The 17,021-nt window shown below is 40.2% G+C and overlaps 1 protein-coding gene across 1 annotated transcript in view; it reads right to left on the bottom strand.

Annotated features, from left to right (window-relative positions):
* MACROD2 (mono-ADP ribosylhydrolase 2) overlaps positions 1–17,021 on the bottom strand; it is an 899,313-nt gene that overhangs the window by 702,994 nt on the left and 179,298 nt on the right. The window contains exon 4 of the mRNA XM_086626501.1: positions 4,690–4,719. Coding sequence (XP_086482627.1) covers positions 4,690–4,719 — 30 coding nt within the window. The remainder of the gene's footprint in view (positions 1–4,689; positions 4,720–17,021) is intronic.

A 17,021-nucleotide genomic window follows, 5' to 3' on the forward strand; every position in this document is an offset into this window, starting at 1 on the left:
GCTCAGACACTGGTACCTAGTGGTACTTAGCTGCCCTAGACAAAGTGACATATCTGACCCTCAGCTGTCATTCTGAAAAGGTGCAGATGCTCAACCCAGCCCTGTGTCCCATCTGCCAGATCCACAGCTGTATCTCAGAAAGCCCCTTGGGCTGATGTGGCACTAGGCACTGGCATGCAGGCGAGCGTGGCTGCTCGCATTTTGAAGCGGCACACTGACCTCACACAAAGTCCGTCTCCTGCATCATGCGATTCCGTGCTCAGGGTCAGCAAAAGATTCCAGCCACTGAATAGCTCATTTCCCTCCTGATAAACCTGTTTTCCAGGTTAGAAGTCAATCTGTGGTAATTTCTTTCTAACAGGACAAAACACTTTTTTCACCACTGTTATAACCTAACATAGAGGGAAAGGCGAACAAAGAAGGGAAGCAAATCCCACTTTTAAAATGGAGCCCACCCGATAACGTACAGAGAAACCCAGTTCCCCACTGCGATCACGAACACAAGTTCCTCATGCCGTAGCAGTTGCTTAAAATGACATGCCTACAAACCCTATCTTGGCAGACTGGAGAGGTAGGTCTGGTCTACATTTAAGATACGCTAACATACTTACGGCTATATAGGAATTAATTTTTTCCATGCCAGCAAAAGCCCTAGAAAAGACATAGTTACACTGGCCAAAAAAGAGAGAGGGATGGAGAGACACAGAGAAACAGAAAAGCAGACAGATCGTTTGGGGCAACCAACTTAAACTGGGTCCAAACAATGCCTCCAAAAGACTGTGAATATAACCTATATCAAGAGTTTTTAAGGACAAAATTATCATTTTCAAGTACTGAGCTGACAAAAACTATGTTCATAACAGGACACAGTAAACGATCATGTCTCTTTTCCCAACTATAGCACAGGCAACAAAATCTTAGGAGAGGGAAAAAAAAAATCCCTAGCTTGCTATTTTAAATATAACCTCAATTTAAGGTCAAAGACAGCAAGCCAATCCTGAAATCAGCATGCAACAAGAACTTGATTACAGTCAGCAAATGAAGTAAAGGAAAAACGAATCCCAAGAAAAATAACTGAAAATGAAGTGGGGACAGTGGGGCATAAGCCCTCAAAAACCTCACAGACTATCCAAAACAGTTAAGCGGGAGAAAAATATCTCAGCTCTTGCTCACTTCACTTTAACAAAGCGCATGAAATCACACACTTTCATTCCTTGACACAGCTGTAAAAGAATGCAAAGAAAAAAACTGCCATGCAAAATAGGGCATTTTGATTTCTCAACAGCCAAAACTTCATGATACATTTTTTAAAATGGTCATTTTTTCTCAAAATATCAGATGCTTTTTCCTTACTCCCTCCAAACGCAGGCCATTTTCTTAATAATTTTCACCTTTGCACTGTTGAACATAATGGGACAAATAATACATGATGCACAAATAAGTCATAACGCTCCATGCAAGTTAATAGGAGCAGTGAGATGCTGAATGTGTGATAAATCTAGACCTGAAAGTGAAATATGCCTCCTAATTAAAAATCAATTATTAAAAACAGTTAGGAATGAAAAAGAAAAAAGGCTCACTCAACAAACTCATAATGAAATCCTGGAAGATTCAGAGTTATTTGAAAAGCAGAAAGAAACCTTCGACATCTATATTTAACTAAAGATTCTTCTAAGACTCTATTGTGGGTTTCTCGATTTTATGATTAAACAGTTCTGTGAAAAATTGTTTCTGGTATCTTTTGTACTTTTATCTCTCCATTCCAAATGGTCATGAAAATGAATAGACAGCATTCAAACGGGGAATGCAAAACCAAATCATTACTGTGGCTCTGGGAAATCGAAGTACACAGACGTCCTGATGTGGCTCCGAGGTGATGCGGGGATGATGAGCAGCCACCCAAAACCACCAGCACCTGAACTTACAGCCCTGTGCGCTATGTTTGCTGACAACATCGCCCACCGGGTTCCTCAACAGGTCTCCTCCAGAAGATGGTTTTAATGTACATATTAAGTCATTCGCAAATGTTAGATCAGGGTGTTCATATAACCATTTCCAACTATTTTGTGTTCAATTCTGGAAAGATTTCAAGCATAGGACAGCTCAAAAGCAGCTCAAAATCCCAAAACCTGTTGCACGAGCTTGGACAAGCAGAAATTTCTGGTTTTCAGTTTCTGTAAAACGTTTTCATACCCCCAGCACTGACAGACAGATTAAAGTAACAAGCGTTACTGAAGAGATCTGAATCCCATTATTGGAGAATCTACACTGGTATTATGCATTATCATAAATATTCAGCATCTGCAATCAAAAGAAGGCTTTGGTGTTTACGTATATAAAAGTTTTAATAATTCACCAGCAATATTTCACATGGAGTGCTGCCACCACTTCCTTCTGGAAAAGGAAAAAAATACGTCCAGGATTTAAAATCCAAAACCATTCTACTGGAACCGAAGCGATCCTTTCCACAGAGCAATGCACGTTGCCAGTAACGAGACATTTTTCTAGGAGGCGGGGGCTCTGGGTGGGCCAGCCGGGGGGGCGCCTCCATCTTGTGCTCCCCCAGCGAGCTCCAGCCCGCACACCCCGTGCTCTTGCCCCTCTCCCAAAGGGCACGGCCAATGCCCGCACCCAAAGACGGAGCCACAGGCACCCCACGGTGGCTGCTCAAACTTGGGAGTGGTTTGGCAGTGAAATTCTCACAATTTTTCCTCAAAAGACTCAGAAAACCTAAGGGAGCCCACTCCCAGGACGCACTGGCTGCTCTACCCAGGGGTGGCACCTCCAGAGCACAAACACAGCCCCTCAACCATCAGTAGTCCGTTTAAGCCATAAAATAGTCAAATTCGGAATTTTACCTGCATCATGAGCAAGAGGTTATGTTGTTACCCTTCCACCAGAGATTAAACGATCTGGGATTGTGTGGGATTGTGTTTCACGGAGTTCTGGCCCTGTGCCACCTGCCGCCGGTTCCCCAAGGGACCCATCATGTGCCAAAACTCCACCTGCCACAGGAGCTTTCCTGAGACGGCTGAGGAAACTTATGTAAAAGCCCCCAACGATGCCAGGGCAGGAGGGGAGAGAGGGGCTGCAGAAAGAAACTGCCCCAGCCCTGTGTGCCACCATCACCTCAGGCTGCCCTGAGGGGACGGGACACCAGGAAGTGGGGGGGGGGGGGGCACGAGTGGTGTTAATTACCAATAAATTAACTACACAGGAAAAATCCCAACTTGACCCGTGGCACGAGCTCGTCCCATCTGCCACAGAGGGAGAGCCATGTTATCCAGTGCCACGCTGAACGGACGTCAACTTCAGAAGTACGGTCCAGCTGAATAAATACCACGGAAAGTCAATAGTCAAATCCTTTCAACGGCAGCAGTGCTCTGGGAACCTGATTAGAATTTGAACATTCGCATTGATTTTTTTTTTTTTTTTTTTTTTGACGTTACCAGCTGGGAGCAAGCGCTGAAGAGGAGGTACACGGCCGGCTCCACGGGAACACGGCCGGCTAGCGAAGGATTACCTTTTAAAGGATTATCTTTTAAACAAAGAAAAATTTAGTACACTGCAAACAACTAACTCGAATCAAAAGAAACAGATTAATCCAACAGGATTACCAGGTAAGGCTTCCCTGTACTTTACTGTCCCGACGCAGAGCTGAGAAACACGAACCGTTTTATTTAGACACGCGGGTGCAGTTATCGAGCACCTTTCCGCAGCCCACAAGTAAGGGAGGGCTGCTCAGTTAAAACAAAAGCTTCCATGACTTATCCTCAAGGCTCACAGCAACAGTGATCTTCTGTCTTTTTACAGAGCCCTTTCCTTTACCCTTGCATATGTAAGCTCTGATCATCAAGTCCTTTTAACTCCAGCCAGGAAGGAAGATTAGTCTCTGCCTGTACCGCTCCTGCACTGTGAAATTTCCAGAACTGAGCTCTTTTCCTTCCCTCTGGGAGGCAAAGAAAGTCACAAAACACTCAGCTCAAGGTCTTCATGGTGTTTTTTTTCTGAACGGTTAACACTCATGCAAGCTTTTATAGCCACAGTACTATAGTGCTACAAAAAGCAAAATAGCATTGATCTACTGAAATAAACCAGAATTCATATCTTTGGAAGCAATACACACTACATGCACATGAGCACCTCTGTCTCACTAGTAGAAACCTTGGTAGCATCTCTTACGTGCACCAAAGATTTGTACTGAAATCTGCTTGAGTATCCTGGCAAACAGAACGGAGTAAGCAACTGAGTTTAAGAATTAAAAAAGTACAAAGATAAAGCTTCATTAATTTACTAACATGACTTTTTACAGTGTTTTAATTATTTAACATTTCTTTCATAACTGTTTATTTAACATGCATTCAAAGTTCCCTTGAAGCGCATTAAAAATCCTAAATACTTAAACACAACATAACACAAGGCAGTTCAGTCCCTTTGTTTCAGTCAGCCTCATGCACAGGTCAGCCCTAGTCTAATCCAGAGGGAAACCGGATTCAGCAGCACTCACAAACCCTGACCCTTGACGATACGAAACGTTATAGACTTTGGTGACTTCTCCCATCTTGTAATTTTACATTTCCATCTTTTGAAGTTACCGCATATTATTTTATAACCAACTAAACACTACATTTGTTCAGCATATGTTTCACAGTTTTTTATGAATAAATACATCATTAAGGAAAGACTCACCTCCTCCACCTCCAAGAAGGCTGGAATTAGCTGCAAAAAGAATAAAAGGAGAATCGTTAGCGTTGAGCTTCCTAAATATAGATGGAACCAAAGCAGAAGATGTTTCACAAGAGACTTTCTATTGTTTCCAGAACTTTGCTACTCTCCACTTACCCAAAAACATTTATTGCAAAAACAATCATTTATGCGAATTGCAATCACAGCCTTTACCTCTGCACTATTTGTAATATCTTTGAACATATAAGCTAATAAATACGACAGTAATACAATTACTAAAGCTATGTTGATTAGCTTATAAAATTACAATCTTGAATTTATAATTCTATAAGCCACGTTTCTTTTTGATTACCAAATGAAGTAAAAGTGTTCCATTTTAGAGAAACTTAAATAGACTTTGATGCAACTTTTGATTAGCTCTCCTTGTTTTCTGTGACATGGGACCCTCGAGGATGACAATGAGAAACCTTGGCCCCATTGATACAAAAGCGTGTTTTACCATTGTACGCAATTAAGTCGGGATTTCTCTCAGTATGCTTAATTGCCTCTGTACTGTAACCATCCAGCTACCCATGCCAGAAATGGATAAATCACTTATGGAAAGCAATTTTCAGAGCATGGTGATACACGACAGTCCTTCAAATTAAGCTAGCACAATTGGAGCCATGCCAAACATTTTCCTTTCACTGCTGAGGCAAAAACAGAAGGAAAGCCTACGCTTCTAAACTTGTCTTGAGTAAAGTATTCACCTTTTAGATGCGTGGGAAAAAAATCCCTGTCGTACCACAATATAGACAAAAACACAGTCTAAAAGCAAGAGTGTAAGGGATGGACACAGGCATTTCTTATTGCTTGCTGATGATTAAAGAGAAGCAAGACACCAAACCATTTCCTGCGCCAGGACAACAGTAGATGGCAAGATATTCAGAATAAATTAAGTATTTTCCAGTATCCAAACTTTCTACTATTATATGTTACTGTTTCTATGACTTCTCTCTACTTCCTCATAGAAGACTGTAACAGTAAATTCCCTGCCATTCCCTGTTTTCGCCATTACTTTGAGACTTTTACAAAAACTCAAGTTACTTTCGTCTCCCTTTCTTTTTCAGGTATTCAACAAACATCTTTGACTTAACATCCACTTTCAGCTCAACCATTTGGAGCCAGATTTCCCTGACACTACAGTGAAACTATCTTCATCGAAAAGCTAGATTCTCCACCAAAGTAGCATACCAAAGATCTCTAATTTTAAAAGCAACATATACCATTAATACTATTATCTTACAGTGACTCAAGAAGTATCTCTAGGATTATTCAAAATGCAATGCTCTTTAAAGAAATAAATACGCAGCTTTATATCCATAGCTGACAAGATCGAATCAAAATAAACTGCAAACTACAAGGACAGTTATCCATCCTACGACTAGTTGTTCCTACACTCACGGAGTGAATTGATGAGAACAAGACTTAGAGGGATGTTCTCCTGAATCTTTCGGATCCAAGTCTGGTTCTAATACTCTGAAAGATTAGATGGAGAAAAATGGGGCAAACGATCTTCATTTCTGAAGCAAAGTCATTTGTAGCCATTTCCAAAGAAGAGCCTGACTTCTTTTTTGCTGTCTGGATTCTTCCTTCAGATGCAACTCAGTAAACCAGCTGAAAAATATCCACTGTTCCTTTTGGTTCAGATTTCTGACACATCCCTGAGGTGAACTGGCTCATGGAGAGACAGATACACAAATGGCAAAACAGCGTGGCTAGGAAAGAGAAGATGAGGCAACACAATTTGGAGAAGACAGTGCAAATCCTCCCTTTTGGCTGTCATATACTGTCATATTAGCTCAAGATCCTTAACTCTCATGTATCTACATCCTGTGAATCAACTGTGTTGCTAGGACATCACTGTCACAGTTACTTTGCTTTTACATAGCATAACAAGACTGCTTTAGACTCGTGGTTATTCTCTATGAAGTGCTAGCAGGAAATAAATACTGCCATACATAAACTGCCTTTGAAAATGACATCATGATAATAACATTAAATGTGTGCAGACATATTGCAAAGAGTGCCACTGGAAGAGAGCAGATTTAGGTTAGATCTAAGGAAGACTTTTTTTTTACAATGAGGGTGGTGAGGCACTGGAACAGGTTGCCCTGAGAAGCTGCGGCTGCCTCGTCCCTGGAAGTGTTCAAGGTCAGGTTGGATGAGGCTTTGAGCAACCTAATCTGGCGGAAGGTGTCCCTGCCCATGGCAGGGGGGTTGGAACTAAATGATCTTTGAGGTCCCTTCCAACCCGAACCATTCAATGATTCTATGAAGAACTTCAGTGTTTCTATATTCATCTGTTCTTGCCTTCACTGAAATTCACTATTAAAGACATAAATCAAAACCAGACTCACATATTTTTACAGCACCTTCCAAAGTACTCCTGTAACAGGTAACGTCACCCTCCCTGCAGTAAAATGAGTTTATCTGAGAGAAAATCAGCAGACTTCATATCAGAAGAAAATAAAAGTAACAAAGGGTCATCCACTGTCATGAGTCTTATTCTTTTTGGCACTGTAGAACACACCTGCAATTACCATTCTAGTTCTTGAATGAGTCAAAATCTAGGATTTCAGTTATTATGTTTGAGAGATTTGAGAGCTAAGACTTATTATACCTCATTGTTACGAAAGTTTCTACTGCTGAAAAAGTTTCTTCTGACGCCCAGCCAACATCCCCATTGCAAACTCAGACTCGATGGCTTCTCAGAGAATTATGTTTCTCTCATTAGGTTTTCCTGACAACGTTCATCTTTCCAATACTCTCTAAAACTTGTTAATAACATATAGTGTAAGTCAGCATCACACACTTCTCTATAGAAACGGCAAAAACAGTTCAAATAGATTTTTGGCTGCAATGCATCTACTACAGCTATTGAAATTGCAGTAATAATTCATAGGTGCTTCTTTTTTTTTTTTTTTTAAAGACTTACACTTGCATACTAGAAGAAAAATCAAACAACTTTCCTGTGATGCCAGGTAAGAACACGACTGAATTATATTTACAGTACCCTTTCCAGAAAGATAATGTGTCACTCAAAAAGCAAGGACTTTTATTTCCAGATTTTTCAGACTGTACCTGAAAGTTTCAATAAAATATACCTCTCTTTCCATCTTTGGGAAAGCCTTACCATTAAAGAAGTAACTTGTCACTTAGCAGCTAACAAATACCCTTCCCCAGCCACAGCTGGGGATTTTCACCGGGATTCAGAGAGGAGGTGATCACATCATATAACGTTGGAGCAAGCACGGCCTCTCTTCCCAGTCCCTCAGTGTTAATCTACAGCTGCATCTTGTCCAAATGATCAAGTCTTGCCAAACGTTTCGAAAGCGGCTCCTGCTGTAGTGGTTCAACTATGGGTAGGTACGAGCAACCAGCGGTGGGACCCTGGGAGCTTTCAACCTCCAAATTGCTCCCCAGGTTGCACCACTACACTGTGTGCATGGCACAACTCCCCCACTCCAAATCAGGGTATGCCCAGCCTTAGGTAACACACATTACAACAGTTGTGGACAACTAGTAAATCCATCTTGACTAACCTCTCTATTCCAGAGCTGCACAAGATTGTCAAGTCATAGGAGACTTGAGGTGAGAGGAAAGAGGAAGACTGAAATGCTACCAAGTTACCAAGGCAAAGAACAGTAAAAGAAAACAAACAGGAGGGACTCCTTGTTTTTACAAGGGGTAAAAAAGTCTTGCACCTCATTTCATGCCCCATGTTACCCTTTCAAGTTGACCTGCCCAACCTTTCCAAAATTGCCTCGCTACAAATTAAAGTCTACAACAGATTCTTGGGCATTAATCCTGAAAATCCACTCACAATACAAGCCTTGAAATACTATTTTAATATGTACTCATTTATACTAAGAGGAGTGATGACACAGAGTGGTCAGGCAGCCAGCAGACTGCATACTTCCTTGTCAGACTGAAATATAACACACATTGATAAAGTCCCATCCAAAACATCTCACTTGGCGATGGCCCGCAAGAGGCAGCAGAGGTGAGAGCTCGTCTAATTTTAAATATTTTTTGCCTGCACTAGTAATATAGGCTTCAATTAAAAAATAATAGTAATAAAAAAAAAAAAAAACCAGTCATACTTGGGCACCAGTTCCTGTGGTGTATTTTAAGTAGAGGCTCCAGGATGAGATAAATCACAGCGCAGGAGATGCTGCGCATCAGCACTACTTTAAAAGGAATCTTGAACTTCACATTTTGAGAGACAGATCTCACCTTCACAGCCTGCCTCAGTACAAGGAACGGAAATATACGTAGAAGTAGTGATATGGCTTTCAGCCCTTTAGTTCCACAGTTCTTTTTATTAGATACATTAGAAGCATTAGCAGTAAAAAGTGTGTGTACAAAATTCAGGCTCATCTCTAAAAAAAAAATCCACTTAAAGGAAAAAACAGTCTCTAATCACTGAGTATAACGATTTAGCCCTTAATGAGATGTTTATGACTCCAGATTCAACCAGAAATTCAGTATTTCAAATGACTTAGCACCTCAATGGCTTTTTAGCAGAGAGTAGCAGCACCAGGGCAGCACTACTAAACAAACTCCATGAATGCTGGTCTGGTCTACCCAGAAAACTGCAATCCTGCTCTAAGAAACAAAATTCCTTCCAAAACACTTCTGTAGGGAGAGAGGAAAAAAAAGAAAAGAAAAATAAAAGACCTGGAAGGAAAGAATTTTAAGCTTAGTTTCCCATTATGGAATACCCACAATGAAATCTCAGGTTACTGAAATGCACATATTTGAATAATGAATATATCAGCATATTCGACAAATAAGAACTGGACATGGATGTTTTAAATCTCAGCCTTTTTAATGAGTTAAGTCATACAGCTTTCCAACACTTTTTTGACTGAATAAGCAGACCAGAAACTCTGGCACAGGTCTTAACATTTTCCTCAAGGTTCTCTTCACAACAGCGCCCTTGCCAAGAAGTAGGATTACTTGAAATTTTGTGGAAAGCAAATGAATGCTGAAGAAGTTCACCTCAAATGAAACTGAAAATCTTTCTGTGCTGTAAGCCAAAACGTATAAAAAGTGAAAAAGGATGTATTTATGGGTTGCTTAAACAGGCGTTTGCAGACCCAGAATTCTTTTTTCTGCTGTCAATTCTGTAGAATGTAGAAAACAGAAAAGATGCAAATACCAATTTTTGTGATGTCTCTGGAGACAACACGCTTTTAGCTTTGTTAACAACATAGCTGAATAACTCTGGTTACTTTTTTTTTGGCACATACTCATCTGACAACATTTTAAAAACGTAAATTCTTCTGGGAGCTTGTCTTTGTGAAGTATTAATGGCACTAGTAACTTAAATTGACATCTATGTCATGCAGCCATGCATCTGTCAGTATAATAAAAATATACTTTTAAAAGATCGCTTGATATTGTCTGACTTTGGCAGCAGATGTTTGAGCTTATTTTGATGTAAAAAAGATTAAATATTTTTGTCAATACTTTCTAATTGTGAAATTTATTCAAGGAGACATCTTTATACCTGGCAGTGTTGTAAGATACAAGGCATTCTATTGCCTCAGACACCATTTTTATTCATCAATAAAACATCATAACAAGCAGCTGGTGAGCAGAGCACCAGTAATTTACGGAATGGGAAGCTACATTTCTTCTACATGTTTTGTGAGACATCCTTACCTGCCACTGCCTTTTGTTTGATCTTCTCTCAAGAAAGCAGAGAGAACAAAGAAGAGCGAGCTAACAACTGCACCTTGTACATTTAACCATTTTTAACACGAGGTGTGTTCTGGTGCCTTGAAGTAAAAAGCTTTAGGCTTAAAGATCATGAAGTAATTTTGAAGTATATATAGTAAATAAAATACAGCCATACATAATATAGTCACCACTGCAATTAACTTTACTCAAAATACTTCCTTGCACACAAAGCCACGGCAATCAGGAGAGGTAAAAAAACATTGTAACAACAGACTGGGCCGGATTTGCAAAGCTATGTAAGTGCCTAACTATGCAAAGCAGAGACGACTGGAAATCGGAAAACCACGCAGCCTACAAAATAAGATCAACTTACAACATTTAGGCACATCAGTAAGTACCACTATTAGCACCTTCAGACTCCTATATGCCTTCTGTAATCACAGCCTTCAGATGAGGTCCCTTCCAACCCTAATCATTCCATGATTCTATGACTCTACACCTACTCAGTATGGAGGGTGTGACAATAACCTGCACGCAGCCACGTGCCAGAAACAGCTCCGTAACGTGGGCTGCAGCGATTTACCCAACTGTTTTCTACGGTGCAGCAGATTCCTACAAACGAGTCGCTTCTCTCTACACCTGGAAAGAGCTTTCACCCATCTGGACTAACACCAGAGAGAAGAACCAGTACTGAATCTTTTGGCTTACGCACAAGCTGGAGCCTCACGTAGACGGCTACACCCTGAGTGCAAGGGCAGTGGGCCAGTCCCTGCAGAGAACTGACTGCTCTGCGCGCCCCGATCCTCACGTTCCAGCTCCTCGGAGCAATCCCAGCATCATCCAAAGACCTGGCCTCGATCCGCTCTGTTCCTGAAGGCTCCTACGATGCTTCTGAGTTCAGCCCAATAGTTTGCACGCTTTTCATTGGTGATGGAGAGCACATCATATTCTCAACAGACGTTCAAAGACTTGAGCTTCCATGTACTAAGAAATCTCCTCTTCTGCCCATAAAAAAGCTCTGTAATTAGAAGTGAATGTCTATCCAGTCTCATTTTATTGTTAGTAAAAAGTACCAACTTCAAGCTTTCTTTCTAAAAAGACACGACGTCCAGAAGCAGGACCTCATTGAGTTCAAACGATTCAGTTTATGAAGTTTCCATCATCGGTGTTAGCAAAACAGATGAGGTGGGAGACAAAAGAAAGCAACTGAATTTTCCATGCCTTACTTTTTTCCCAGATACTGCACACTACAAATTTGTCCTGCTTTAACGATAAACAAAATGTAATGGAAGGCTTTGTGCAATTAAAAGCACAGGTTTTATATTTGGAACTAATAAAATGGCTCTGTGGTTTACGTCTCATACAACCTGCTCTATTCTATTCCCCCTTCACAAATTCTGTACAGAGAACAAATTGTTGGAACTAAATTTTGCCATCTTTGCAGATAAAGTAGTAGTTATCTCCAATTTCAAGCTTGTAAAGGGTATTTCATAGGTAGATTAAGGGAAAAAAAAAAAATAATCAGCATACTAGTAAGTGCTCTGGAGTTGATCCTGTCAAGGAAATTGCCTTCACAACATTCTGAATTCAATAAGGAAACAATAACTGTCATAACTTTTCAGTTATTTTTCTTCTTCTAATACATTACCAGCTCAATATATAATGTGCGTTTATGCAAGAAAGCTGTTTTTAAAGTTATATATTACATCCATTAAGCTTAATCTTTCATATGCAAAGCATCTCTGAAATCTGATATGAAGAAGAAAAAGAAGAAAAAGAAAAAAAAAAAACAAAACCAAATCACCGAACCCCCAAAACCCAACATAGGCAAGGCATCTTTCTATACTGTGAACCAAGTATAGAAATAAGTATAGAAACAAGCACACAGCTATCGGTCTGACATTTAGAATTTGGAGCACATTGGAGGCAGACCTTCAAAGCAGAAAGAGCAAAACAACAGGTTTTTACCTTACAGTAAAACACACTAATTGCTTTAATGCAGACAGAGAAAAAATTAACAGAAATTGAAGTTGACTAACATACACCAAGAAAAACACATGAGAGAAGGCATTTGGCCGGGAGTACTTCCTAAATGCTGCTGTATAAACTTCCATATGGACCAAAGATTAGGCTCCAACTTTAAAAGGAGCCTAAACTTTACAGTAGCCTGAGGACTCCGAATCGCCACAACTGCTTCTTGGTGGGGAAGTCAGTCAACCGCAGCAAAAAACGTAACTGGAAAGAATATCCAAAAAACCAGATGAACTTGTTTTTAAGAACGGTAGTCATCAGGAGATCTTCAGGCCCAAACACAACTCCGCTAAACATTTCCAGGTGAAATCTCGTAAAAACAGCAGTTCACACATTCATATCAGGGCAATTCACACCTTCGTACCCATCCACTGGTATTATTTTCAGCTAGAAAGAAACATCTATTCTGAACCAAAGGACAGAAAGCGATGCAAAAGGGAAAGATTTCCTGCCAGTGCCTCGTGAAGGACAGTTAGAAGAACCTGTCTGATGAGGCTGCTCTCATCCTTGGGAGGGAGAAGATGACAGACTGTTGAATCAGAAGCTGCAGCGTGAAGGGAAGGAGCTAGAAAAGGCTAAAACTGGCTGGTAAGCACAGAAATGTCCATCGCCACGTTTTGCGTGAACCCCTTTGCAGAAGGCACACTCATTTTTCCCGTTCCTCTCGTTTTTCCCAGTGAACGTGAGAAAGGCGCAAAGCAGCAATAATTTCATTCTAAAATACAGGTTGATAAATTGTCACATGCACCACCAGATGCTAAAGGGAAAGCTATGAATTAAGATTTCATCCATTTCGAGTGTCAATTTGTGGTTTGCTCGGCCACTTAAAGTTGCTTTCTAGATGATCAAGGTATTTTAGAATATAGCCGAGCCGAAATGTAAAGCAACAGGAACTTATTTCATGGCAGAATAATGAGGAAAAATATTCAGGTCTACTACAGCCAATTCTTCATCTCATAATTTGGGCTATTTGTGTGGTTTGTAAATGTAACATTAAGGGGAATCAAAGTGCTGCAGTATATAATTAATCCATTTAAGTAGAGTCATCATCAATATTTAAAAGCCTACGCAAAATAGAATAAATAAGAGCTAGTCCGAGGTTCTACCTGCACAATTAGAAAAGCAATTTTGTTAGTAATTATTTCAAAATAATTAGTGAAATTTATATAATTCATGCATCTTTCCAGCATCCCAAAGGTACTACATCATGTTATCTGGAAACGGGAAAAAAAAATTAGAGTGAAGTTCTCTGTGCTTTCTTCGCTTTTGTCTTTACAAAATCACAACCAGCTCTGAATCTCCCAAAGTCTACCTGTACACAGGAACACCACCCTATGAGCTTTTCCTTCTTTAAAAAATAAGTAAATAAATAAATAAAATCGGTATGGTACTTACAGTGCTCCTAATCACAAGATTTCATTTCAATTTCCTTTGCTAAGAAATAATTGCATAATATTTAATTTTGAGAAGGAAAATGTCTTATTGCAAGTTTAATAAAGTTTTAATAAAGCAACGAGTATGCTCTGAAAATCAAAAAGAAATCAAAAGGTGATAAAAACGAACATTTTTCAATCTTGAAACATTAATATTCAGCACTCAGGTTTCAAAACAATAAAACCCCCTAACTCGTTATGAAACCAAAGGCCACTACTGAAAAGAAGCAACCTGGGGCCTTGCCCTGCCAGCAGCACAGCGCATTTTTCCATGGGGTAACCACCAGTAAGAGGTACCCCGTGGTGCAGGCACACCCCGTGGTGCTCCTGATTTACTCGGAGGCAGCCTAAGCGAGGTCAATCCTGGCTACAGCTGCAGGGCTCACCTCAGCGGGTGTACTTTGGAGGAAAAGCAGTAAGTGCCCACACCACTGTTTTTTCCTAGGGTATTGACAGTTCATGAACAATACTCAGTTTTTAAAAAGAAAAAGAAGATGAAGAAAAAAGAAAGGGAAAATAAATAAAAAAAAAAAAGACACGCCTCATGCCCTACCAAAACAACCCTCGCGCTTTTTTCCAGCTATGCAGACAAGACTTCACTTGCAAATTTTGCTGCAAAGTTAGAGGAAGGCAAGGTGTTATTGCACTGTTTTTGCAAAAGCAGCCTGGAAGGAAGATTTTGACAATGAATTACAAGCTCCTGCAAGCAACTAGCGCAGACACGTAGGATTTGAAGAGCCTGCAAGTAAAGCACTGAAGTAAGGTCTACTTTAAATTGCATCCAACTGGGTGAATGTGACATGCTCAGCATACAAACGTGTTGTATAACCTCTCTAATGATCTTTTCTTAATATAGCCTGAAATTAGACGCAGCTCCCACTGTGGTCACTGTGAGCCACATTACAGAAGAAACAGAGAATTTGGTTATGTATTTTACTGTACTTTTTTTTGTCTTCAAACGTAGGCCCAGACTGTTGCTGTAGGGCTAAATGTTTGTATAACGACGGTTATGGATTCCTTTACAGGGGAAAGTGGAACTTAATAACCTCAGTGTTTCAGTCAAACCAGCAATAATGCATTACAGTAAAATATGGACTGGACATCTTACACTGTCCATAAGAATACTGTCCCAAATCTTTCTGCACACTGTTGTCCAATATACTATCCTTTATAGTATATAAAGTACTATACTATAAAGTATATATAGTATTTAAAGTACTATATATACACTATATAGTATATAGTATATTATATCCTTACGACACTTTACCTTAACTGACTGTTAAAGAAAGTTGCCATCTGTAATAAAAAAAAAATCTTGAGAAGACCATAAAAGATATGAAGAATAAAGTGTAGCCATCAACTTACTCTCTCAGACAAATCAGAAATTGCCTCTTTTATGATAAAAGTAAGTCAGCATAGTCAGAGGGAGATCGATTATCCTCTCCATTTTACCGTTCCTGGAACATATAATCCATGATGTGTCTTAAAATGGAGAAACATAATCTAAAGTTCAAAAAAATACAAGGAAAAAAATATTTTTACTGCTAGCATACCGTTTTCACATGCCATGAAAACTTAAAAAACTCTATTCAGGAACTTTAAAGAAAAGGGAGATCACAAGTAATCAAAATGATGTGGAGGCCTGTAGATTTTGCAAAGGCGTGACAGAGCCAAGAGCCCAGATGAAATTCCTGGCAATGACAGGATTTCAGATTGTGTGGGACAATTCTTTGTTCCTGTCAGGTCGCTGGGGGTTTCCAAGCTTTCCCAGCTGCAGATGCTCACAGTTCACAATTTCTCTCTCAACGATGGTCAGGTTGGAGCCGTAATGCCCAGTTACCTGCCTACCAAAAACTGCCCTGCACTTTATTTGCCTGTGTATCAGCTGTGTACCCGCTCCTTGGGTACCCCATGGCTGCGTGAGAAATAGAGCAAGGAGTCCGTTTTATTTTACTCTCAAGACACCTCCTTAACGCTAAGATTACAGGCACTTCTTAATGATGAAGCAGATTAAAGCAATTATCCAAAAAAAAAAAAAAGCAGTAAATAGGCACTGTTGTTATGAGACTGTGCATTCAAGCAGACAGTATCTGGCAGAAGCGGTATTAAAGCTTTGATGAAAAATTTACTGAGGTTAGGCTGGACAAGAATCTTTTATTTTCTCTGAAGCGCAACAGGAGGGTAGGCTGGCTGCACTGTCGCACACCACACCGATAATGTCACGCAGAAAGAGAAAACGTCGAGCTGCAACACCTCATCGATAACTTCGTCGTATATGCATCAGTGTCGTCCCCAAAATTTAGATATGGAAATGTTGCCCAGATCAACCAGAACCCATGCTATCTTGTCATGTCGGGCTATTCCCAGTTAGACAATATATTTGAGCTCTCTGGAGCAAACACAGCTTTTGGACACAGATCAGAAGACCATATGTGGGAGACCAATTTCCCTGAATGGCCAAATAGGAGAGGTGGGCACTGTCAGGTGGCAACGGGGAGCATCTGTACTATGTGAGCTCGAGATGGGTGACTTGAATTCACTCCCTTGTGGCAAAAATGCTTGTGGTTAACTTACCATCATCACCACAAGCACTTCCACCACAAATCCTCTCAGCTATAACCACTACCCAAAACCGCAAGAACTGCTTGTACTTGCTATTTTTGCTAAGATTTTCTTTCGGTGCTCCTAGTAACAGTTTGCCCATTGACTCAAGAGGAGTACCACCATGTAAAACGAATAAGAGAACAAGTCTGACCCTTTGCCTGGGTCACGACTCCATCACAAGCTTTTTTGTATACCGTAGCACCTAATTGTTGGAGGTATTCTCACTGAAAGCTTCAATGAAAAGGACTGTGGCTCACTAATCAGAGCTAAAGACAGAAGAAACAGAGCCCAAAAATAATCCTACGAACTATTTCGACGGACAATTAGACCAAAGATAAATTTGGGAAAGCTGATTACTCACTTTATAATATGCTGCTCCTTTTTTTTTTCCTATTACTGAGTACTTTTAAAGCGTTGGTCGAATAAGCGCTTCTGTGGTTTTGGTTTTACCTATCTTTCTGTAAGGCAAAAAGGGAGACAAATAGACGTAGCACAAAAACCACACTAGGATAACTGTGTGCAGTCCAAGCTTAG

The sequence above is a fragment of the Tauraco erythrolophus genome, chromosome 2 (assembly GCF_009769465.1).
Source record: "Tauraco erythrolophus isolate bTauEry1 chromosome 2, bTauEry1.pri, whole genome shotgun sequence".
NCBI lineage: Eukaryota > Metazoa > Chordata > Aves > Musophagiformes > Musophagidae > Tauraco > Tauraco erythrolophus.